Source organism: Oryctolagus cuniculus, chromosome 1, assembly GCF_964237555.1.
Source record: "Oryctolagus cuniculus chromosome 1, mOryCun1.1, whole genome shotgun sequence".
Lineage (NCBI taxonomy): Eukaryota > Metazoa > Chordata > Mammalia > Lagomorpha > Leporidae > Oryctolagus > Oryctolagus cuniculus.
In genome coordinates, this window is record NC_091432.1 from 67,767,982 (window position 1) to 67,793,615 (window position 25,634).

The 25,634-nt window shown below is 41.5% G+C and overlaps 1 protein-coding gene across 2 annotated transcripts in view; it reads left to right on the forward strand.

Moving 5' to 3' along the window:
- Positions 1-2,169: 2,169 nt before the first annotated feature.
- Positions 2,170-25,634, forward strand: part of ACER3 (alkaline ceramidase 3) — a 158,150-nt gene continuing 134,685 nt past the window's right edge. Inside the window, exons 1-2 of one of the 2 annotated variants that reach the window (XM_008263677.4) lie at positions 2,170-2,391; positions 3,356-3,373. In XM_008263677.4, coding sequence (XP_008261899.1) covers positions 2,289-2,391; positions 3,356-3,373 — 121 coding nt within the window. In that variant the 5' untranslated portion in view covers positions 2,170-2,288. The remainder of the gene's footprint in view (positions 2,392-3,355; positions 3,374-25,634) is intronic. The other variant, XM_008263685.4, reaches the window with a different exon arrangement.

The following is a 25,634-nucleotide window of genomic DNA, read 5'->3' on the forward strand; positions in this document are numbered from 1 at the left end:
AACTCCATTGTGGTCTCCCACATGGGTGACAAGGGCCTAAGCACTTGGGTCATTATCTGTTGCCTTCTCAGGCACATTAGCAAGAAGCTAGATTAGAAGTGGAACTGCTGGAACTTGAACTAGTGCCACTACAAGCAGCTTAACCTTCTGGGGCACAACACAGGACCCTCTATGGGGTTTTGATTGCACACCTCATCAGAAAGTCACTTTGGGGAATGTTATTTTGGCATATAATTTTATTTATACAAGGTTACTTCAAAAAGTTTATGAACAAAATGAAATGAACAGGTGCTTCATTCGGTGCAAACAATTTTTTTTGAAATCCATAACATAGTTTTTTACATTTTCCATTAACTTTTCAAAGGCCTCTGTGTATATTTATTCATTTATAAATTATATACACTTATGAATATATATGCTAAAATTATATGCAAAACAAAAATTTTTAGAGAATGAAGTAAAAAATGATTAAAAACAAAAGTTTCTTCACACTTCATTTTATTTATTTTTCTGGGTGTTTCTCTGTGTCCCAGTACCCAGCCAACCAAGGCCTGTTACACAACAGATGCTCATGCTCATGTCTGTTGTTCAAAAGAACATTTCCAGATATCCTAATATTTCTATAAAACACACTGCTTCTGTTCCTAGGTTTTGCACCTTCCATGTAAAGGTTCTGTATCTGTCATTTGCTGGGATCATTTTGTAGGTAGGCTGTAGGTGCCTCATCTGTCCTTGTCCTCTCTTTTACCTTTGTACCTCATCTGACTTTTTATTTAGAAAATAGCAATAATATCGTCTGTAATCTATATTCTTCAGTTTTTACCGTATGGCCTGGGCAGAGTCCTGGATGTTAAGATCAAGAAGGATGGTGAGGCCAGCGTTGTGGCGCAGTGGGTTAAGCCACCACCTGGGAAGCCAGCAACCTGAACAGGCAGTTATTCACTTCCACTTCCAATCCAGCTTCCTGCTAATGCGCCTGGGAAAGCAGCAGAAGATGGCCGGGGTACTTGGGCCCTTGCCACCCACGTGGGAGACTGGAATGGAGGTCCAGGCTCCCGGCTTCAGCCTGGTCCAGACTTAGCTGTTGCAGTCATTTGGGGGAGTGAACCAACATTTGGAAGTGTGTATTCTCTCTCTCTCCCTCTGTCTCTCTTCCTCTCTTAACTCTGCCTTCCCAATAAATAAACAAACCTTTAATAAAAAATAATGGCAAGCAAGATCCCTAATCTGTTGTATCACAGGAGGATGTCAACAATGGCAAGGGAACTCTTGCGAGTGAAAGTGAGAGAAGGCTTCCGGGAGCTAGATTTTAAAGTTAGCCAAATGAAGAGAAGCAGGCCAGCCCAGCCGAACTTGAACAGCAAAGGCAGGAGCAGGGGCACTGAGCGAGCGCACTCCCTGCAGGCTGAGCACAGGGAGGGAGGCTGCATGTGCGCTTTTAAAGGCTGGCTCCGGCAGCTCTGCGGAGTAATGGAGTCTTGAAGCGGGACTAGGGGGAGGCCGTTGGTTGCCAGCGACAGTCAGAGGGCAGAAATCTCGGGCCTTGGAAGCCCAAGGCGGCAGGCTAACTGCGGCAGCGCTCTGTCAGGCGGCGTTCTCTTTAAGGATCCGGGCACTTTCTTTCTCTTTCTTTCTGTCCGAGGTTGCTGCCCTTTCCCTTGGACCCTAGGAGACACACCTTTTTCAGAAAACGGCGGCCTATTTCCTGGGAATCGCTGGAGTTGACTAAGAGGTACTCGGTTTCCGGGCTCCTTTTGAGGCCTGGGGACAATGGGAGACACTGAGGCGCATCGCTGCACAAGTTTAATCAAGCACGGGCTGGAAAAAAGCCTTCCTCCCACCCCCGCCCCAATTAAATCAAATCAGAGAGAGAGAGAGAGAGAGAGAGAGAGAGAGAGAGAGAGAGAGAGAGAGAGAGAGACAGCGCCTCAGACACGTCCTGACAGAAAAGAGCCCCTGGGCTATCAGGAGCCCCAGACCTACCGACGAGGGCGTGTCTAGGCGGGCCAGGCAGTCCAGGTTCCCGCTCCTTCCTGGATCTCGCCTCTGGCCCGCCCACAGAGGGAGGAGGCGCCCGGCCACCCAGCGCCCTCGGGCCGGGCCTGCGCTCGCCGGGCCGGCAGCCCGGCAGCGCCGGTGGGCGTGGCCTCCCGGCCCGGCCGCCTCAGTGACGGCGCCGGCCACGCCCCTCGGGGCGTGAGCGGGCGCGAGAGCTGGGCCGGAGCCGGCCTGGGATCCCGCCGAGCCGAGCGCAGCGAGCGAAGCGCCTGGGCGGCGGCGGCAGCGCGATGGCTCCGGCGGTGGACCGGGAGGGCTACTGGGGCCCCACGACCTCTACGCTGGACTGGTGCGAGGAGAACTACGCCGTGACCTGGTACATCGCCGAGTTCTGTGAGTGTGGCCCGAGACGGGGAGGGAGGACGCGGGTCTGAGGGGAGACGCCGTGTGAGGGAGGCAAAGGGCGAACCTGGCCGAGGGGAGGCACCAGGCCTGGCCGGCGAGCGGTGGTGCGGCGCCCGGGGCCGGGGGGCAGCAGACCAGGGGGAGTCCCGTGTGTCAAGTGAGACGTGCTGCGGTCTGGACGGGTTGAAGAGGGGGGGTCTTGAGGTTGGGGGGCGGAAGGGAAGTGGGGAGCCCCTGCTGGACCTCAGAGGAAAGCCTGAGGAGCAGGACTGGGGATTCTTGAGGGGCAGATGTGGGGTGAGGTTGGGAGAAGCGAAGACTCAGCTAATTGGAGGAGGGCCCAGGACACCTGCTCGGCCATTGCCACCACCACCCTAGCTGGAAGGGCACCGGCGAAGGGGACAGTTCCTAGCTTCTACAGCCAAATCTGAGAAACTCTGAAGTCTTTTCCTTCCTCTTTCTCTGTTCTTATCAGACCTTCGCACTCATCTCCAGGGCACAGACCACATGGACGAGCCCCCCCGCCACACACACGCACGCACACACGCTGGCACACACGCACACGCTCCCACCCAGTATATCTTCAAGTATCAGAGGTCATCTGCTCCCCGAGTACGACTCTTCCACTATCATCGAACACCAGAAGTTCCAGGCAGGGCACACAATCTACATGGTCCTGCAGGGCCAGGCTCCCGAGAGCACAAGGGACCACCCACTTTACTCTGCCTCCTGTTGGACTGTCTAGGGGTTAGGGGTCATTTGAGGACACTGCTTTCAACTGACTGCACCTTCTGAGGACTTGAGGAGTCTTGTAACTGTTGCCCTGACAGACCCTGCTGGCCAGATTGCTGATTATGTGTGTGTGTGTGTGCGTGTGTGCGCGTGTTCCTAGATGATTATCCCTGCCAGGCTTTTCAAGTTTTGAGAGTGCGATGTTTGATTCTTCTTTCAGGTACCTCCTTCTGGCAAGGTACGGAGAACATTATCTTCAGCTAACCATACTGCTGTCTTTAAATTGGATTTACTTTCTCGGGCATGGAGCAAAATTTTTCTTAGCTAACTTTCCTATTGTTAATTCCTTCTCCTGGACATGCATGTTTGGCTTTGTAGCAAAGAGGAGGGGTTTGTGCCAGATGAACCTACTTTATTCTGTTCCAGTAATTGGCTAAGTTAAAAAAAAAAAGAAAGAAAATAAAACCCTTTTCAGTTCAGAACTTTAGCTTTCCATTCCCTTAAGACCATGCTTTATGCTTAGGGTCACTTCCATATATAAATGAGCAAAGAAGTCATTTATAGTGTAATTATTTGACTTAAATGTTGAGCCTAAATGTTGGCAAAGGAAGCAGTTTATCAATTTGTTGTCAGATCACTTTGCAAGCTCATGCCTGGTTCAGAGAACCATGACTATGAGGGAAAGGACTTAATACCATGATCTCTGAGCTGGAAATGTGTAATATGGGAAAGAGAAACTAAAGGGTCTTCAGATACTGGGTGGGCTATCAGATATAGCAATCAACTCTATGCATTTCTCCAGAATCTGGAATTAAGCCAGATGAGTAGAAAACAACTGTAAGGGACTTTGTTTCAACGTGTGAAAAATTTTCTAACCAGTTATATAGTCATGGAACAGGTTGCCTGGGGGTAGAGGGCATTCTGTCACTGAAAGTGTTAAAACAGACATTGCTTAACCAACTCCTGTGAATATTTTAGGAGGAATTAATTCTTTAGTAGAGAAAAGGAGCTGGCCTTAGGTGGCTTTTAGATCCTTTGCATCCCTATGGGTCTATGTAGATCATAACCAAGATTTTGGTTTAGAATCAAAGGAGAAAACTGGCCATTAAGTCCTGTGGACTATGAGAGAGCAAGATCAACTAAAGTTCTGGCAGATGGCTCTGAGAAATGGGAAATGGCTTTAGTTTTCAGTGTCCTCAGAAAAGGAGACTCTGAACAGACTACAGGTAGATTTTGACAAAAATTCGAGAAGATTCAAGAAGAAGATGAGTGAATGTTGGCATTCTTTTGTGCGTTTACCTTGAGTGAAAATGATCTGAAGGGAATTGAGGTCAAGTCTTACCATAGCAAGTGGTGGAGGTTTGTCATATTTTGGAGTAAGAAAATTAAATTAACTTGTGAAAAATATGCTGACTAGTAATATGTTCAAAATATTATGTGCGCAAAACAAATGTCTTATCATCATAATATTTATATCAATGGTAAGTAAATAAGTTGAGTTTGGGGAATTTCATGTTTAGATATGGTAGTGATTCTCAGTTATTTTCAGTACCTGAGAAACTTTCGTTTTAGCAGTTCCAATTCCTTTTTGTTTGAGCAGATTATAGTACCAGGGGAAAGGTAGAGTCTCCCTTTAGTTGTGGATAATAAGCTTCTTTGTGTGCCTGAAATTATGGGTACAGACAGCCCTCATTTTGTAAGATAGTGTAGGACCATACACATGACCATGTGAGTTAAAGCCAAGCAAAGCAATATTAATAATCAATGAGAAAAGTTACCATTTGTCTATGACCTTTATAAGTTTTTGTCAAAGGGCTGGCATTATGGTACAGTGGATTAATTCCATAGCAAAGTGCTGGTTCAAGTCCTGGCTGCTCTATTTCTGATATAGCTCCCTGCTTATGCACTTGGGAAGGCAACAGATGATGGTCCAGGTACTTGGGTCCCTGCCACTCATGTGGTAGACTGGAATGGAGTTTCTGGCTTCTGGCTGTGACCTAGCCCAGCCCTGGCTGTTGCAGCCTTTCTTTGCAATGAACCAGCATATGGAAGATTTTCTCTGTCTCTCCCTCTCTCTCTGTTGCTTTGCCTTTCAAATAAATAAATAAATCTTTAAAAAGTTTTTTTTGTTAAACACTGTAAACACTCTCTCTGTTGTTTATAAAGGGAAGTGAAAAAAGCAAAACTAACATTTATTTCATTCACTGTAATTTTAAACATTAAAACCATTATGAATTAAGTGTTTTTTTTTTCTGTGTAAAATAATAAGAGTAGTTTCCACAGTGCTTGCCCTCTCATATAACTTTTATGGAATCTTTTCTGTGCCTTGGTTCATCCTTTCTAAGTCTATATCAGCTTTTAACAGTTTGTCCTTTGCACTTTCAATATTGTGAAAAATCTCTGCGAGTTCCTTTAATGCAACTTTTTTGGTCAGTTTCGCTACTGGGGCATCCTCATCTTTTTCACCACAACTACTTTGTTCATTTGTGTTGATAAGTTTGCTGTTTCTAAGTTCCTCAGGCTGCATACTGTAGTCTCTTCAATGGTAGCAGTGTCAACATTTGTACCGTCATGCATTTCATCTGTAACTCAGTTTATGTTTGATTGGAATTTCACATTTGGCATTATCACTTTTTATTTCTCAGCTGCTCTTTCATCATTGTTGGCCAGTACCCTCTTTCTAACTCATTTTTGTAAAACATCCCAGAAGTTTGTCTCTAGGAGACCAGGAGGCAACCTCATGAGCTGCTTTGCTTTCTCTATATGAACTGTGTATGTTTTGCTCTGTATATGCTTTGCTGTCTGTATATGAACTGAAAACAGAGATGAAGTTTGATCACCAATAAACTTCAACAGAACTGACTTGGCTGGTAATCATGGTGTTCCTCTATTTACAGTGATTTGTAGACTAAAGATCTAGTAGCAAAGTTTGTACTGTATTCAATTAATATGCAGTGGTAACTGAACTTTGAATTGTGTCATTGGGGGATTGGTGTTTAAACTATAGTAAGTGAAATTTTTGCATATTGGAACTTTGCAAAGTAAAGACTGCCCACATATTAATAATCCTCAGAACATTTCTCTTCAGTAGGTGGTGTTACCTCATTTTATTTACTTATTTTAAAGAACATGGCAGATTTTCCAACTTTTTTTTAGTGTTTATTTACTTGAAAGGCAGAGTGACAGAGAATCTTCTGTTTCCTGGTTCACTCTCTAAATACCCACAACAGTCAGATCTGGGCCAGACCAAAGCCAGGAGCCAGGAACTCCATTTAAGTCTCCCATGTGGCTAGCAGGGATGCAAGTAATTGAGCCATCATCTGCTGCCTTCCAGGTGCATTGACAGGAAGCTGAGTTGGAAGCAGAGGTGGAACTTAATCCAGGTCACTCTTATATGGGATGCAGATTTCCCTAGTGGTAGCTTAACCTGCTGTGCCATAACACCCATCCCTATTACCCTTTCAAAGCGGAATCTTAGAGGAGTTAAAGAACTTTCAAGCATCATACAGATATTATGAGGCAGAAATGGTGTTCAAATTTATGTCTTTTTGCCAAGACATATAGTCTACAAGAAGTGGAATTCAAGTGCTGTTGGTTTAATGGAAGAAATATTACCTAAATGGAAGTGGAAAGGGATTCAAAACTTCAGTTATGACCTCAGAGAATAATTACCAATTAAAAGCTATTCAGAATGTTTCTTTTTTTTTCCTTTTTTTTTTTTTTTTTACAGGCAGAGTGGACAGTGAGAGAGAGAGAGAGAGAGAGACAGAGAGAAAGGTCTTCCTTTGCCGTTGGTTCACCCTCCAATGGCCGCCGCGGCCGGCGCACTGTGGCCGGCGCACCGCGCTGATCCAAAGCCAGGAGCCAGGTGCTTCTCCTGGTCTCCCATGGGGTGCAGGGCCCAAGGACTTGGGCCATCCTCCACTGCACTCCCTGGCCACAGCAGAGAGCTGGGCTGGAAGATGGGCAACCGGGACAGAATCCGGTGCCCCGACCGGGACTAGAACCCGGTGTGCCGGCGCCGCAAGGCGGAGGATTAGCCTAGTGAGCCACAGCACCGGCCAGAATGTTTCATTTATTCACCAAATATTTACTGAGCACCTCTTTATTACTAAGACTATAAAACTATAAAAGATAACCTCTCTCTTCAAGGTATCTAGGAAGCCAGTGGGTATATGAACAGATGCACTTCTACTTACAAGTGAACCACATTCCTAAAAATGTATTTAGTAAAAAATCTCCAAGAATTGACATAGTATGAGGGAGAATTTATCAGAAAGTTCAAAAATATTTGAAATATTTGAATATTTGAAATATTTAAAAATATCTAATTATGGTTTTTATAGGGACAGCAGTCTGAGGAGGTAACTTGTGATAGAACTTGTATAGATAGGGAGAGTGAATGGTGACTTCTGGTATTTCCATCTAGCCACCATCTTTTTGTCCTTGAGCTAGGATAAATTGAGCTAGATACTGTCCTTTTGCGTGGGTTACTGCCCTTTTTCCCCTCCTATTCAGAGGAGCTGAGCAGAAGGAAAGTAGGGCAACCTTCAGTCTTTCTATTTTTCCTATGAGATTGACTTAGATGAGGAAAAAGGTCTTCCTTTCCTTGCCTCTTCAGGACAAGACAACACAGACTTAACCAGCTGCCTCTGCCATACACATAGACTACAAAAGGCATCTGGCTGCCTGTAGCCCTCTGTTACCTTTTTTTTTTCTTTTCCTTTTTTGAGCCCCTTCCTCCTCTCTTCCCTGAATAGTAGGAGACTCAACTAATTGAGCACAAATCAGACCTCTTTTGGTCTTGGGGCTTTGTGTATAGGCAGAGGTGGTATCTCTGTTATATTAAGGAATATAGTCCTTTCTCTGAGGGTTATTGACAGGCTAGCAGCAACTACAACTTATAGCTTGTAAGTAACATAAGTCATTGAAGAATGAAGGCCAAATTAAAGACCTAATACTGCTTTGAAAGGATTTTTAATGTATACAAAGTCAAATACTTGCCAGTAAATTGTTTTAAATGTAGTGATAGACATAAAAATATGTAGAACATTGGAATGTAAGGAAAGGATGCATGCATTCTAATAAGTTCATGAAAGCTTTAAACTCTTAGTGCTGTAAGAGCCACTGTACTAGATATTTATGTATCAGTGCAGAAAACCATAAAATCAGTCATGTTAACTATTTTGAAATAATTACTGTTCAGTAGTATTAAATGTATTCATATTGTTGTGTAATCTCTAGAACTCTTTTCATCTTGCAAAACTGAAACTCTATACCCATTATTTCCCTGTTCCCTCCTCCACCCAGCCACTGGCAGCCATCCTTCTACTTTCTGTCTGTATGAATTGAACTACTTTAGGTATCTGCTGTAAGTGGAATCATATAGTGTATATAATTTTGTGACTGTCTTATGTCCTCAAGGTTCATCCATGTTGTAACATGTTATCAGAATTTCCTTCCTTCCTAAGACTACAATATTTCATTGCACACACACACACACACACACACATATCCTACATTTTTTTATCCATTCTCTGTCTATGCACACATGAGTTGCTTCCACCTCTTGGTTATCATGAATAGTACTACTATGAAAATGGATATCCAAATAGCTCTTCAAGTCCCGAAAGTGGAGTTGCTGGATCACTTGATCACATAGCAGCTATTTTAACCTTTTCATCAGAAGGAAGTCTTATTATTTTTTCCTGGATCCCAGGAATTTATTATCACTGTTATAGAAATTATAATTTATTATTACGCCTATATAAATTATAATTGTTAATGTATTTTGTCCCTGTTTCAATTAATCAAAGGCACATATAGCAATAGATGAACTATGGTCATTGTTACCATATTTTATTGATCCATATGAGATACAGTAATTACTTGCTTTTTTTGATTTATTCATTTATTTGAAAGAGTTACACAGAGAGAGAAAGAGAGAAAGAGAGAGTTCTTTCATCTGCCTTTTACCTCCCAATTGACCGCAACAACTGGAGCTGCACCGATCCAAAGCCAGGAGCCAGGAGCTTCTTCCAGGTGTCCTATGTGTGTTCAGGGACCCAAGGAGTTGGGCCATCTTACTGCTTTCCCAGGCCACAGCAGAGAGCTGGATTGGAATTGGAGCAGCCAGGACTTGAACGGTGCCCATGTGGGATGCTGGCACTGCAGGCGGTGGCTTTACCTGCTACACCACAGAGCTGGCTCCTACTTGCTTTAATGTACTGATATAATTCTAGTCCAAAGAAAAGATAGCATAATATTTTCATTGCAATATTTTTGTGAATAAATGTGATTTTTAAATATTGAATATAATTGGTAAAAATAATAGCTAACATTGATGAGGCTTAATGTACAAAATTTTTCTACATACTTTCTGATAAGAACCCTTGCTATAATTCTTACTTTACTCAATTTAAAGTGACTTTTTTTTTTTAAGATTTATTTTATTTGAAAGACAGAGTTACAGAGAGAGGTAGTTACAGAGAGAGACAGAGAGGTCTTTCATCCGCTGGTTCACTCCCCAGATGGCCTCAACGGCCGGAGCTGCGCTGATCTGAAGCCACGATCCAGGAGCTTCTTCTGGGTCTCCCACGGGGTGCAGGGGCCCAAGGACTTGGGCCATCTTCTACTGCTTTTCCAGGTCATAGCAAAGAGCTCGATTGGAAGAGGAACAGCTGGGACTAGAACCAGCGCCCACATGGGCTGCTGGTGCTTCAGGCCAGGGCTTTAACCCGCTGTACCACAGTGCTGGTCCCTAGTGACTTTTAAGTTCTAGTCTTGTTTTACAAATCTGAAGATTTAGGGCAGAGAGGGATTAAAATGTTTATCCAAAGTTTCCAGTTTGCAAGTGGCAAAATGCGGATTTGAACTCATGTAGACTGACTCCATAGTGTATTGTTTCTATCTCTCTCTCTCTCCCTTTAAAAAGAGATGTCTGAGCTATAATATGCTTATAAGTGTATAGTTTGAAAAGTTTCAACAGGTGTATACACCTGTGTGACTACCATTCCAATCAAGATGTAGTCTGTTTCTACTATCATCTTGAAAAAGTTACCTAGTGGAGTCCTCATTTCTAATTATATACTATACTGCTTAGACTTCAGGGTAGGTACTCTTGTAATACTAATTTTCCAGTTGAAGGTGTTAAAGTTTAGGTAGGTTAAGGAACTTGCCCAAGATCACATACTATTAAGTGGCAGAGCCATAGTGACCCAAGGGAACACTTAATTTGAGGCCTATATGCTTAACTACTGTACTGTCGGCCTTCTTCCATTACCATCTTTTTTTTTTTTTTTTAAGAAGGCTTTTATTTAATGAATACAAATTTCATAGGTAAAGATTTTAGGAATATAGTGGTTCTTCACCCCATTCCTGCCCTCCTACCTCCACTCCGCCCCACCTCCTATTCCCTCTCCCATCCCATTCTTTATTAAGTTTTGTTTTTAATTAACTTTATATACAGAAGATGAACTCAGTATACTAAGATTTCAACAGTTTGCACCCACACCCACCCATCCACCCACCCACCCACACACACACCCACCCACACACACCAAGTATAGAGTACTGATTGAGAGCAAGTTTTACAGTTATTTCTCATAGTACAACTCATTAAAGACAGAAGTCCTACATGGGGAGTAAGTGCACAGTGACTCCTGTTGTTGATTTCAGCAATTAACACTCTTTTTTTTTTTTTTTTTTGACAGAGTGGACAGTGAGAGAGAGAGACAGAGAGAAAGGTCTTCCTTTGCCGGTGGTTCACCCTCCAATGGCCGCCGTGGCCGGCGCGCTGCGGCCGGTGCACCGCGCTGATCCGATGGCAGGAGCCAGGTACTTATCCTGGTCTCCCATGGGGTGCAAGGCCCAAGGACTTGGGCCATCCTCCACTGCACTCCCTGGCCACAGCAGAGAGCTTGCCTGGAAGAGGGGCAACCAGGACAGAATCCGGTGCCCTGACCGGGACTAGAACCCGGTGTGCCGGCGCCGCAAGGCGGAGGATTAGCCTAGTGAGCCGCGGTGCCGGCCTAACACTCTTATTTTTGACATCGTGACCACTCGGGGCTCGACATGAGCTGCCAAGGCTATGGAAGCCTTTTGAGTCCACAAACTCTGTTGGTATTTAGACAGGGCCATGTGCAAAGTAGAAGTTCTCTCCTCCCTTCAGAGAAAAGTACCTGTTTCTTCGATGGCCCCTTCTTTCCACTGGGATCTCAGTCACAGAAATCCTTCATGTAGATAATTTTTTGCCAAAGTGTCTTGGCTTTCTATGCCTGAAATGCTCTCATAGGCTTTTCAGCCAGATCTAAATGCCTTTATGGGCTGATTCTGAGGTCAGAGTGCTGTTTAGGGCCTTTGTCCTTCTATGAGCCTGCTGTGTGGCCTGCTTCCCATTTGGATCATTCTCTCCTTTTTAATTCTATTTTTATTACCAGACACTTGGTCTTATTTACATGATCCCTTTGACACTTAATCCCATCTATATGATCAATTCCATTCTTAATATGATCACTGTATCACGTAAGATGGGATTAGTACTACCCAGCTTAATGGGATTTGGAGTCCTATGGCAAGTTTTTAGCTTTACCCTTAAGAGTAGGTCAGTGGAAATGTGTGCCGACCTGTACAGCTTCTTCCTCTCTCATTCCTACTTACTTTTAACTGAGATCTATTTTATTTTTTTTTAAAGATATATTTATTTATTTATTCGAAAGTCAGAATTATAGAGAGAGAGGAGAGGGAGAGAGAGAGATGTCTTCCATCTGCTGGTTTTCTCTCCAGATGGCTGCAATGGCTGGAGCTGTGCCGATCTGAAGCCAGGAGCCAGGAGCTTCTTCCGGGTCTCCAACATGGGTGCTGGGGCCCAAAGACTTGGGCCATCTTCTACTGCTTTCCCAGGCTATAGCAGAGAGTTAGATTGAAGTGGAGCAGCCGGGACTCGAACCAGCTCCCATATGGGATGCTGGCACTGCAGGTGGTGGCTTTACCAGCTATGCCGCAGTGCCGGCCCCAAGAGAACTATTTTCAATTGACTTAATACACCTATGGTTAATTCTATGTTAAGTAAAGAGTTCAACCAATGGTATTAGGTAGAAGAAAAATAAAAAAAGAATACATAAAAAGTGATAATAATAAATGTTCCTTGACAGTCAAGACAAGGGCTGTTCAAGTCTGCTTCTCGTAATGTTAATTTCACTTCTCCAGGTTTCCTTTTAGGTGCTCTGGTAGTTATCACAGATCAGGAAGAACATATGGTATTTGTTCCTTTGGGACTGGCTTATTTCACTAAGTATTATGTTTTCCAGTTTCATCCATTTTGTTGCAAATGATCAGATTTTTTTTCACCACTGTGTAGTATTCCATAGAGTACATATCCCATAGTTTCTTTATCCAGTCTTCCGCTGACAGGCATTTAGATTGATTCCATATCTTACCTATTGTGAATTGAGCTGCAATAAACATGGAGGTGCAGATAGCTCTTTTATTTGCTGATTTCAATTCCCTTGGGTAAATTCTGAGGAGTGGGATGGCTGTGTCGTATGGTAGGACTATATTCAGATTTCTAAGGTATCTCCAAACTGACTTCCATAGTGGCTTTACCAGTTTTCGCATTCCATCAACAGTGGATTAGGGTACCTTTTTCTCCACATCCTCGCCAGCATTTGTTGTCTGTTGATTTCTGTATGAAAGCCATTCTAACTTGGGTGAGGTGAAACCTCATTGTGGTTTTGATTCACATTTCCCTGATGGCTAGTTATCCTGAGCATTTTTTCATATGTTGGCCATTTGAAAAATGTCTAAGTCCTTTTCCCATTTCTTGACTGGGTTGTTTGTTTTGTTGTTGTTGAGATTTTTGATCACTTTATATATTCTGGTTATTAATCCTTTTCAGTTGCATGCTTTGCTAATAATTTCTCCCTATCTGTCGGTTGCCTCTTTACTTTCCTGACTGTTTCTTTTGCTGTACAGAAGCTTCTCAATTTGATGCAATTTGGTTTTTATTGCCTGTGCCTCTGGGATCTTTTCCAGGAACTCTGAATGTGCCAATGTCTTGCAGGTTTTCCCTAATGTTCTCTAGTAAGCTGATGGTATTGGGTCATATATTTAGGTCTTTAATCCACTTTGAATGGATTTTTGTGTACGGTTTCAGGTAGGGGTCCTGCTTCATACTTCTGCATGTGGAAATCCAGTTTTCCTAACACCATTTGTTGAAGAGACTCCTTGCCCAGGGAATGGTTTTAGCTCCTTGGTTAAATATAACTTGGTTGTAGATGCTTGGATTGATTTCTGGTGTTTCTATTCTGTTTCATTGGTCTATCCATCTGTTTCTATACCAGTACTAGGCTGTTTTGATTATAACTGCTGTGTCGTATGTCTTGAAGTCTGGTATTGTGATGCCTCTGGCTTTGTTTTTGTTGTATAAGATTGCTTTAACTATGGAGGTCTCTTGTATTTCCAAATGAATTTCAACATCATTTTTTTCTAGATCTGATAAGAATGTCTTTGGTATTTTGGTTGGTATTGAATTGAATCTGCCATTACCATCTTTTTAGACTCCAGTGAGTCCAGGGACTTCAAGTTGGAAACTAGTGATCTATCCTCATCTTATAAATAAGGAAAAAGACTGAGAAATGATCTACTCAAGATTATGTGGCATATTAGTAATGAAGCCTAGTAATGAAGCCTAGACCAGAATCCACATTCATTAGTTTCTCAGTCTGGGATGTAGTGAGCTGAGGCAGTTGATGTCAGTGTTGTTGATGTCATATTATTAATGAGTTAACGGATCACAAGACTTTCTCAGAACAAAAAGAGCTTCTAATGAGCTATTATGGCAAAGATAGCCAATGTCTACTGAGCACTTCATAGCAGGGCTCCTCAGACTTTCCTGTGCATGGGAATTTCCGGGGCATCTTATTAAAACACATTCTGGTTTAGTAGGTCTGGAGTCTGACCTTAGTGTCCGCATTTCTTATAAGCTATCAAGCTATTCCTATGCTGTTGGTCTAGCGATTATACTTGAAAAAGCAAGGCTTTGTGAGCCACAAAGCACTTTCACATATTTTTTTTTTGCCCTGTGAGATGCAGGTGTTATCCCTGTTTGTGTATAAGAAAACCAAATTCTGATGGATAAGCAACTTGTTCAAGATCTTGGGGCCTGGTCCTGGAAGCTAGGTTTCCGACTGAAAACCATGTTAGATATTGATTCCTCTGCACAGTAATGGAGACTGAAAAGACTGTACTTGAAGGAAATCTTAAACATGATCATCTTAGCTAATAAACCGAGTTGAACTTTCTCATTTCAGAAATAATTTTCATTCTTATTTGTTCCTAATGCCTTTCCCAAGTTCAAACCAAACCAACTTTTAGACTTAAATCTGTAGCATTTACAGCTATGTTAGTACTTGAAGCCTGCATCTATTTTGAACTCTATTTTTTACTTAGTATTTATCCAAGTTTTCTAAGTTATTAACTTGGGTGAATTGTCATTTGGTAGCATACGTTGGAAGAAATGATTAATTATTTATTTTACTTTTTAATTTGAGTGGCAGAGAGAGAGAGAGAGAGAATATGAATGAACTCTGTTCTTCCACCTCCCAGTCTGCTGGTTTATTCCTCAAATATCCACAGTAGCTGAGGCTGGACCAGGCTAAAGCTGGAAGACAGAAATTCAGTCCAGGTCTCCCATCTGGTTGGCAGCAATCAACTACTTGAATCATAGCTGCCTCCTAGGATATACTAATGGGCAACTGAAATGAGAACAGGGCTCGGGCTCAAACCTAGGCACTTAGATATGGAATGCTGGCATCCCAGGGAGCATCTTAACCACTAGGACAAATGCCTGCTTGTATTACATACTTCTTCCCCCTCCATTCACCCAATTGAGTTTCTTAATGCCCATGTTCCTGAGAATTGTCTCTGTTGATATGCTCTGTAATTTGAATGTCCCCTCCAAAACTCATACTGGAATTTAGTTGGCATTGTGATGGTATTAAGAGGTGGGACCTTTAAGAGGTGGTTAGATCAAAAGGGCTCTGCTTTCAGCGGTGGATTAATGCCATGGTTGTAGGAGTGGGCTCCTAATAAAAGGAATGAGTTCAGTTCTCTATCTCACATGCTTGCTTGCCTTTCTTTCTGCCTTTAGCTGGGATGGCAAAGCATAAAGGACTTCGTCCAGAAGATGGCACCATGTGTTTGGACTTCCCAGCTTCTAGAACTGAATCAAATTAATCTCTGTTCTTTCTGAGTTACTTAGTTTCAGGTATTCTGTTGTAGCAGCAGCAAATGGGCTAAGACAGTGCGTATAGGTAGGGTTCATTTCATTTTATCATTGTTTAGAATTCTACTGTATGAGTATATTTGATTTATCCATTCTTCAATCATTGGAGGTTTTGTTGTTTGCAGGTTTTTGCTATTACAAATAATGCTGTTTTAAATATGCCTATCTGTCTTCTGGGATACACAAATAGAAGAGTTTCTCTTATACTTAGGAGTGTAATTTTTACAATGTAGGGCATTTGCATATTCAACCTTAACTAGATCAAAAGTTATCAAACTTTTTGGTCTTATGACTTATTTTACTTTTTAATAGTATTGCAGACCCTCAAGAGCTCTGTGAGTTAACTCTTAGTATTTACTGGATTAGAAGTTAAAATTGAAAGCAAATTAAACCTTTATTAATCTATTTAAGATCTATGCTTGTGAAAAATGAAATTTATTCATGTTGTTATATCAGTGGTATATTCCTTTTTTATTGCTGAGGAGTATTCTGTTGTGTGAATATACAATAGTTTGTTTATTAATTCTCCTGTTGATGCTATACTTGGGATATTTTCAGTTTTTGGTAATTACAAATAAAGCTTCTGTGAATATTCTTATACAAGTGTTTTTGTGGACATGTGTTTCCATTTTTCTTGAGTAAATATGTAGGCATAGAATTGCTGGGTTGCAGAATTGATTTATGTTTAATTTCATATTATGCTATAAGCCTTTTTTTTCCCCAAAGTGATGTACTATTTTTCATTCTCAGCAACATTTGGTGTTTTCATTCTTAATTTTATCCATTCTAGAATGTGTGTAGTGGTATTATGTTGTAGATTTAAGTAGCATTTACCTGATAACTATTGATGTTGAGTGCATTTTCATGTGTTTTTTCTGCCGTTCCTGTATTTTTTGTGAAGTATCGTTTTCCCATTATTATTAAATTGTAGGGACCTCTTACATATTCTGGATATAAGTCCTTTTGTCACGTGAATGTTTGTGACTGTCTTCTCCCTGTCTGTGATAGCCTGTTTATCTCCTTAAAGCTGTCTTTTGATGAGAGCTTAAAATTTTTTTGATTTTTGGTTTTGATTTAAAATTATATTCTGTTTCTTTAAATTACCACTTTTTAAGGTTTTATTTTTGATCTACATATGACAACTGTACATATTTATGGAGTACAGTGTGATATTTTGATACTTTATATTGTGTAATGATAATTAGCATATTCAAAGAAGTCCTAAATTTTGATAGAGTCTGATGTAATCAGATTTTTAAAAAATCTCTTATGGTTATTGCTTTCCATATCTTATCTAAAAACCTTTATCTGCACTTAGATTGTGAAGATATTCTCCTGTGTTCTCTTCTGGAAGCTTTATAGTTAATAGCTGTATATTTAGGTGTGTATTTGATATAGGTGAAAACAAACTCAGTTTCTCCTTCTGTACCCTCACAACACATATGAAGTCCCCCTGTCTCACACATACACCTCAAGCAAGTAATCAATTCTACAGCATAAACCAGCTGAGTGTCCTGTAATTCAGTTTAATTCTCCATATAGATAGTGTCAAATCCCATAGTTTGAGAGCTGAGTCACACAAGACAACTCCCCCCCCCCCTTTTCCAGTATTAATCACCCCAAGGTTGTTTCACCTGTGGTTCTGACTATCTGACTATTAATTAGTGTTCCTATGCCTCCCCTCCTCAGACTTGAATAATTTGCTGTATCAGGTCACAGGACTCAGGAAGGCATTTTACTTACATTCACTGGTTTATTACAAAGGATAAAGATCCGAAGAGCAGTATAGGGCAAGGCATATGGGAAAGTGTGCAGAGGTGAGGCTTGTTCCAGAAACCTCCATGTATTTAGTTGTGTGGAAGCTCCCCTAGCCCAGTCCTTTTGAATTTTTATGGAAGCTTCAAAATATAGCTGTGATTGATCAAATCATGGCACTGATGATAATAAAGTCTTCAGCTGCTCTCCCCTTTCTGAAGATTGAGGGGTGGACTGAATGTCTCAACTGTGATCTATCTTCCTTCCTCCCTCCCTCCTTTCCTTCCTTCCTTCCTTCCTTCCTTCCTTCCTTCCTTCCTTCCTTCCTTCCTCCCTCCCTCCCTCCCTCCCTCCCTCCCTCCCTCCCTCCCTCCCCCCTTCCTTCCTTCCTTCCTTCCTTCCTTCCTTCCTTCCTTCCTCCCTCCCTCCCTCCCTCCCTCCCTTCCTTCCTTCCTTCCTTCCTTCTTTCCATTTTTGATTTATTTATTTGAAAGTCAGACTTACACAGAGAGAGGAGAGGCAGAGCGAGCGAGCGAGCGAGCGCTGTCTTCCATCTGCTGGTTCACTCCCCAGATGGCTGCAATGGCCGGAACTGCGCTGATCCAAAGCCAGGAGCCAGGAGCCAGGAGCTTCTTCCAGGTCTCCCATGTGGGTGCAGGGGCCCAAGGACTTGGGCCATCTTCTACTGCTTTCCCAGGCCATAGTAGAGAGCTGGATCGGAAGTGGAGCAGCTGGTACTAGAACTGGCGCCCATATGGGATGCTGGCGCTTCAGGCCAGGATGTTAACCCGCTGTGCCACAGAGCCAGCCCCTAACCGTGATCTTTCTAGTAACCAGCCCCCATCCTAAAGCCATGAGGGGGACTAGCTGTCACTCAGCTTATTAGCAAACAGAAAGGCACATCGTTTTGCAAATTCCAAGGATTTTAGGTGTTATATGCCAGGAAGTAAGGAGGTAGATGAAGTGTATATTTCACAATATTGTAACCCATCTTAAATTCTTTGTCACATACAGTATGAGGCAGTGATTGAAGCTGATTTTTTCCCATATGTATATCCAGCTATTGCAACATCATTTACTGCAAAGACCTTTCTTTATGGGGTTGCTATACATGTGGGTTTATTTCTAGGTTCTCTATTCTTTTCTGTTGATCTCTACCTAGCCTTTGCCATTATCACAGTCTTAGTAAATATAGTGTTACAGTAAACCTTGAAGCCAACTACTATAAGTCTTCTAACTTCGTTCTTTTTAACAGTTGCTTTGGATAGGCTAGGACTTATACTTTTACATATAAATTTTAGAATCTGCTTTCCAGTTGTGATTGTTTTAAAAGTTGTGCACAGATCCTTTGCTGTTTCTGTGTTCAAGAGGTGAAAATTAATTACTCTCTTCTTGAATATGGGCCAAATGTAGTGACTTGCTTCTGGTAAAATTAAATAGACATTAAAAGGTATCAATCTGGATACTGAATTATAAAAAGTATCATTGCTTTCCTCTTGGCCTCTGTCTTGGGTCCCTCACTGTCAGGGGGAGCCAGCTTTCATGTCATGAAGAGAGGTCTAGGTAGTAAAGAACTGAGGCCTAGAACAACAGGCATTTGACCTGCAAGTTGCCATCGGGGAGGCACATTCTGCAGCTCTGTCAAACCTTCAGATGACTACAGACCTGGACAACATTTTGACTACATACTGACAGGAGATCTTGAGTCACAACTGCTTCCATATTCCTGACACTTAGAAACTATGTGAGGCAACAGATGTTTGATGTATTAAGCTGGTAAGTTTTAGGGCAATTTGTTTTGCAAAATGGATAACTAATGCATTATTTTTTTGTTTGGATTTTTTTCTCAGTAAGTTGTATACTAAATTTTAAAATGTGAAAAAATAAATAGCTCAAGATAAAAATTGATTGCAGCAGTGAGAGAATTGTCTTAGAACAGTATCATTTCTTTAAGCATATGGACTACAAATAAATAAATATTATAGAGATTCAGATGAGTCTAGTTAAGTTGCCAGAATTATATGGTTTTCTTGCCTCTCATGAATTATTAGTAGATACCAACACTCATGATTGTGTTTCTTCTGGCTTCTCTCTTTACCTTTGTTTTTTTCAGCATGATGTGTTAGAGGAACATGACCAATTTTAGAGACATGACCAAAAATTTAACCCAGATAATCTCATTTAGGAGTATATAACACTGGGAAATTTCCTTAATTTTGCTGGACCTCAAGTTTCCTAAGGGGCTGGCACTGTGGCACAGCAGGTTACCCAGCATCCCATATCGAATACCAATCCCGTTCCCAGGTGCTCTGTTCCCCATCTAGCTCCCTGCTAATGCACCTGAGAAAGAACCAGATGTTATCCCAAGTACTTAGGCCCTTGCCACCCACATAGGAGACACCTTGATGTAGTTCTGGGCTGCTGGCTTCTGCATGGCTCAGCCCTAGCTCTTTTGGTCATTTGAGGAGTGAACCAGATTGATTGATCTCTGTCTTACTGTCACTCTGCCTTGCAAATAAATAAATACAATCATTAAAAAAGAGAAAAAGAATACCCTTTGACACTCAGAAGCTGATCTCATACTCACAACTAACAATAATATTCTATTTTTTAAAAAGTGTCCTGGTATGTAAAATAAGGATAACAATGCCCATCCTCACAAAGTGATATTTTATATAAAATGTAAGTAATATCACTATCATGGTTCTAGGCATATAAACTCAACAGATGTTAGTGCCCTTCTGCCTTATTCTTTCTCTTTTATCTAAGTTGTGTTTTTTTTTTTTTCATTTGTTTGCTTACAAAATGAAAGTCAATAAATTAAATCTTTAGATTGAATCTTGGTGGGAATGTCCAATTGTATGTGTATGGGGGCTTAACAACACTGCTGTTTTAGATTGTAGAGAACCCTCTTTTTGCTACCATGGCTCACTCGTCTTTCCTGACTGACCTGCCGCATTTTCCCTGTGTGTTTTTTTTTTTTTTTTTTTAAAGCAGTTTTTTCCCCTCAGACTTTCAAGAGCTGATGCTCAGACAGTAAATACCCTGGAAAAACAGCTTTTTCCTTTGGCCCAAAGTATTCTTGTGGAACTAGTGTAATTCACTTGAGAAATTTGGGATTTTAAACTTAGGTTTTATAGTCCTTTTTTTCCTACTGCTTAGGAGTTTGATTTAAATTAAACACTGTTTAAGAATTTGTTAGGGGCCAGCTTTGTGGTGTAGCGAGTTAAGCCACTACCTAAGATGCCAACGTCTCATATAGGTGCCGGTTTGTGTCTCAGCTGCTCTACTTTTGACCCGGTTCCCTGCTAATGGCCTGGGAGAAGCAGCTGAAGATGACCCAAGTGCTCTGGCCCCTGCACCTATGTGGAAAGTTCAGAGGAAGCTCCTGGCTCCTGGCTCCTGGCTTTCGACTGCACCAATTCTGGCTGTTGTCGCAATCTGGGGAGTGAACCAGTGAATGGAAGATCTCTCTTTCTCCCTTTCTCTCTCTCTCTCTCTCTCTCTCTCCTCTCTGTTTTTCAAATAAATAAATATTTTTTAAAAACTAAAAAAGAATTTAAGTTAAATTACTATTCATCCATCAAAGGATTAATATCCAGAATATATAAGGAAGTAAAAAACTCAATGACAAAAAACGTAAGTGAATAATCTGAAGACATCCCCCACAAACACACACATGTATAGCCAAAAATATATGAAAAATGCTCAACATCACTAATCATCAGAAAATTACAAATCGGGGCCGGCGCTGTGTTGTAGCGGGTAAAGCCGCCGTCTGCAGCGCCAGCAACCAATATGGGAAACAGTTCAAGGCCTGGCAGCTGCACTTCCGATCCAGTTATCTGCTATGGCTTGGGAAAGCAGTGAAGGATGGCCTAGGTCCTTGTGCTCCTGCACCCACATGGGAAGCCCTGGAAGAAACTCCTGGCTCCTGGCTACGGATCGGCGCAGCTCTGGCCATTGCGGCCATCTGGGGAGTGAACCATCAGATGGAAGACCTCTCTGCTTCTCCTCTCTTTGTGTAACTCTTTAAAATAAATAAATAAAATAAATCTAAAAAAAAAAAAGAAAATTACAAATCAAAACTACAATGAGATGTCATCTCATTACAGAATGGCTAAAATACAAAAAATAGCGATGTTAGCAAGGATAGATAGAAAGGGGAACTCCTGAGGCCAGCGCTGTGGTGTAGTGGGTTAAAGCCCTGGCCTGCAGTGCCAGCATCCCATATGGGTGCCAGTTCTAGTACCAGCTGCTCCACTTCCGATCCATCTCTCTGCTATGGCCTGGGATAGCAGTAGAAGATGGCCCAAGTGCTTGGGCCCCTGCACCCACGTGGGAGACCCAGAAGAAGCTCCTGGCTCATGGCTTCAGATCGGTACAGCTCCGGCTGTTGTGGCCATCTTGGGAGTGAACCAGTGGATGGAAGACCTCTCTCTATGTCTCTACCTCTTTCTGTGACTCTGTCTTTCAAATAAATAAAATCTTAAAAAAAAAAAAAAAAGAAAGAGTAACTCCTACACACTGTGAGAATGCCGTTATGGAAAACAGTATGGAGGTTACTTAAAATAGAACTATCTTATGATCCAGCTAACTCATATATAACCAAAGGAATTGAAATCAGTATCTCAAGGGACTGCTGTTGTGGCATAGCCAGTAAAGCTGCTGCGTGTAGCACCGGCATCCCATATGGACACTGGTTCGAGTCCTGGCTGTGCTGCTTTTGATCCAGCTCTCTAGTAATGTGCCTGGGAAAGCAGTGGAGGATGGTCCAAGTGCTTGGACCCCTGCATCCATGTGGGAGACTGGGAAGAAGCTCCTGGCTTTAACCTGGCTCAGCCCAATTGTCTGTTGTAGCCATCTGGGGAGTGACCCAGTGGATTAAAGATTCCTTTCTCTCTGTTTCTACCCGCCTCTCTCTGTGTCACTCTGGTTTTCAAATAAAAATAAAGTAAATCTAAAAAATCAGTATTTCAAGAGAAACCTGCACTTTCATGTGTATTGCAACACTATTTTTATAGTCAAGATACAGAATCAATCATGGTGTCTACTGAAACATGAATGGATAAAGAAAGTGTGGCATATATACACAAAGGATTATTGAACCATAAAAAGAATGAAATCATGTCATTTGTCATGGGAAACATGTCATGAGAAACATTATATTAAATAAGCCAGGCACATGGAGACAAGTACTGCATGTTCTCACTCATATGTGCAAGATAAAATAGTTAATTTCATGGAAGTAAAGAGTAGAAAAATGGTCATGGGATGCTAGGAGGGATTGGGGGAAGAGGGATACAGGGAAGTCAGGTATTGGGTACCAAAATAAAGTTGCCAGGAGGAATAAGTGCCATGATCCACAGCACAGTAGGGTGACTAAAATTGACAAGCATTTATTTTGTATTTTATTTAAAAATTTGATAAGAGGAATTTGAAAGTTCCCAGCACAAAGAAATGACACATGTTTAAAATGTTAGAAATGCCCATTAATTGGATCGTTTGATCATGTGTACATATGTTGAGTTATTGCATAAATGGCATAATTTTAAGAGTTTAAATTGATAAACCTATTTTATTGAGTGCATTTTTAAATCTTTAAAAAAGATTTATTTATTTACTTATTTGAAAGGCAGAGTGACAGTGGTAGTGGGAGAGACAGAGAGAAAGATACTTCCATCTGCTTGTTCACTTCCTAAATGGCTGCAACATCCAGGGCTGAACCAGGTCAAAGCCAGGAGCCAGGAATTCCATCCAGGTCTCCCGCATGGGTACAGGGGCCCAAGTACTTGAACCATTATCCACTGCTTCCCAAGTGCATTAGCGGGAAGCTGAATCGGAAGTAGAGTAACTGGGTCTCAAATTGGCATTCCAGTATGGAATGCAGGTGTTCTAAAGGTAGCTTAGCCCACTGTGCCACAATGTCATCCCAATGCATTATTTTAGAATTGATATTGTTGCTTACACTATTGAAGATTGAAATACTACTAAACATAAACAACTAATTATAAATTTTCAAAAAAAAATTCCAAAACTCAGTTAGCTTTTATGTTTAGAAAATACATATAAAAATTTAATTATCTGATTTCATTATTCATATTTGACCTGGGGCTGACTAAAAGAAATGAATAACTTTTTGCTAAAAAGCTGTTTGAAATATATTTGAAATTACTAGCAAGTTACACAATTCACACATTTTTAGGAAACATAATTATAACCAATCCAAAAGAGAGTAAAGAGAATAAAAATCATCACTATGATCTTTTAGTACATTTTACTTCAAAATTCTAAATTATTAATAATTATTGTGGGGGCCAGTGCTGTGGTGTAGCAGATGGAGCCACCGCCTGCAGTGCTGACATCCCGTATGGGTGCAGGTTTGAGTCCTGGCTGCTTCACTTCTGTTCCAGCTGTCTGCTGTGGCCTGGGAAAGCAGTGGTTAATGGCCCAAGTCCTTGGCTCCTGCACCTGCATAGGAGGTCTGGAAAAGGCTCCTGGCTCCTGGCTTCAGATCAGTGCCACTCTGGCCATTGTGGCCAACTGGGGAGTGAACCGGCAGATGGACAGCTCTCTCTCTCTCTCTCTCTCTCTGCCTCTCCTTCTCTCTCTGTGTAACTCTGACTTTCAAGTAAACAAATCTTTAAAAAAAATTATTGTGATAAAATAAGGAAATATTTTACTAATCTTTTCATTTTGTGTATTTAAAAAATCTACCATTTAATCCAGATCAACATATTAGTAAGTAGTTTATATAAAATAGAAAAAAAATTGATTTTATAATCAGTGTCCTTGTATTTGAATACCTATAGAAGCCATATATATATATATATATACCTATATTCTTTACCTATAGAAGCAGTATACCTTGTAAATAGTAAGACAAATTTTTTTTAGAAAGCTTTTATTTAATAAATACAAATTTCATAGGTAAAGCTTTAGGAATATAGCAGTTCTTAACCCCATTCCTGCCCTCCCACCTATACTCCTGTCCCATCTCCTACTCCTTCTCCCATCCCATTCTTCATTAAGATTCATTTTTAATTATTTTTATATACACAAGACAAACTCAGTATACTAAGTAAAGATTTCAACAGTTTGCACCCATACACCCACACACCAAGTATAGAGTACTGATTGAAAGCAAGTTATTTCTCATAGTGCAACTCATTAAGGACAGAGGTCCTACATGGGGAGCAAGTACACAATGACTCCTTTTGTTGATTTAACCATTAACACTCTTATTTTTGAGGTCAGTGACAACCTGGGGCTCTTGACATGAGCTGCCAAGGCTATGGAAGCCTTTTGAGTCCACAAACTCCATTGGTATTTAGACAGAGCCATGTGCAAAGTAGAAGTTCTCAAGTTTCTTAATTTTAGTTTTCAGTTACTTAGCTGTCAATTTAGGTTAAAAATACCTACTAGGTTTGTTTTGAAGATTAAATTAGAGCCAGTGCCGCGGCTCACTAGGCTAATTCTCCGCCTGTGGTGCCGGCACACTGAGTTCTAGTCCCGGTCGGGGTGCCGGATTCTGTCCTGGTTGCCCCTCTTCCAAGCCAGCCCTCAGCTGTGGCCAGGGAGTGCAGTGGAGGATGGCCCAAGTACTTGGGCCCTGCACCCCATTGGAGACCAGGATAAGCACGTGGCTCCTGGCTTTGGATCAACGCAGTGCGCAGGCCGCGGTGGCCATTGGGGGGTGAACCAACGACAAAAGGAAGACCTTTCTCTCTGTCTCTCTCTCTCACTGTCCACTCTGCCTGTCAAAAAAAAAAAAAAAAAAGATTAAATTAGACAAAGTAATGACCTTACATACTGTACCCTATAGCTGTTATTAATGGCTTTCTTAAGAATTTGTAATATCAGATAATGCAGTTAAATTCAAGCCATCTTCCTTATCCATGAGCTGAAAATTTTTTCTGCTTTACTATGCATTTGCTTTGCTGATATACAGAAAATCATCTTTCAAATACGTAAAACTGAATAATCATAGTTTACCTGTGAGTTCTAATAAGTAAAAGTAGTGCCATGGAAAAAAGCGTGTACTTGACTTCACACCTAAAAACAGTCACAGAAGCGACTTTTCCTGAGACAGCCATCAAACTTTGGTATATAATAAAAATTCTTTACACACATTCAATTTCAAGATAAGGAATATTAAAAAGATGTGCACTTGGGAGTTGAGATTACATATCTTAATTTACAGTAAATTTATTTATTTATTTTTTTTGACAGGCAGAGTGGACAGTGTGAGAGAGAGACAGAGAGAAAGGTCTTCCTTTGCCATTGGTTCATCCTCCAATGGCCGCTGTGGCCAGCGCACCGTGCTGATCCAATGGCAGGAGCCAGGTACTTATCCTGGTCTCCCATGGGGTGCAGGGCCCAAGCACCTGGGCCATCCTCCACTGCACTCCTGGGCCACAGCAGAGAGCTGGCCTGGAAGAGGGGCAACCGGGACAGAATC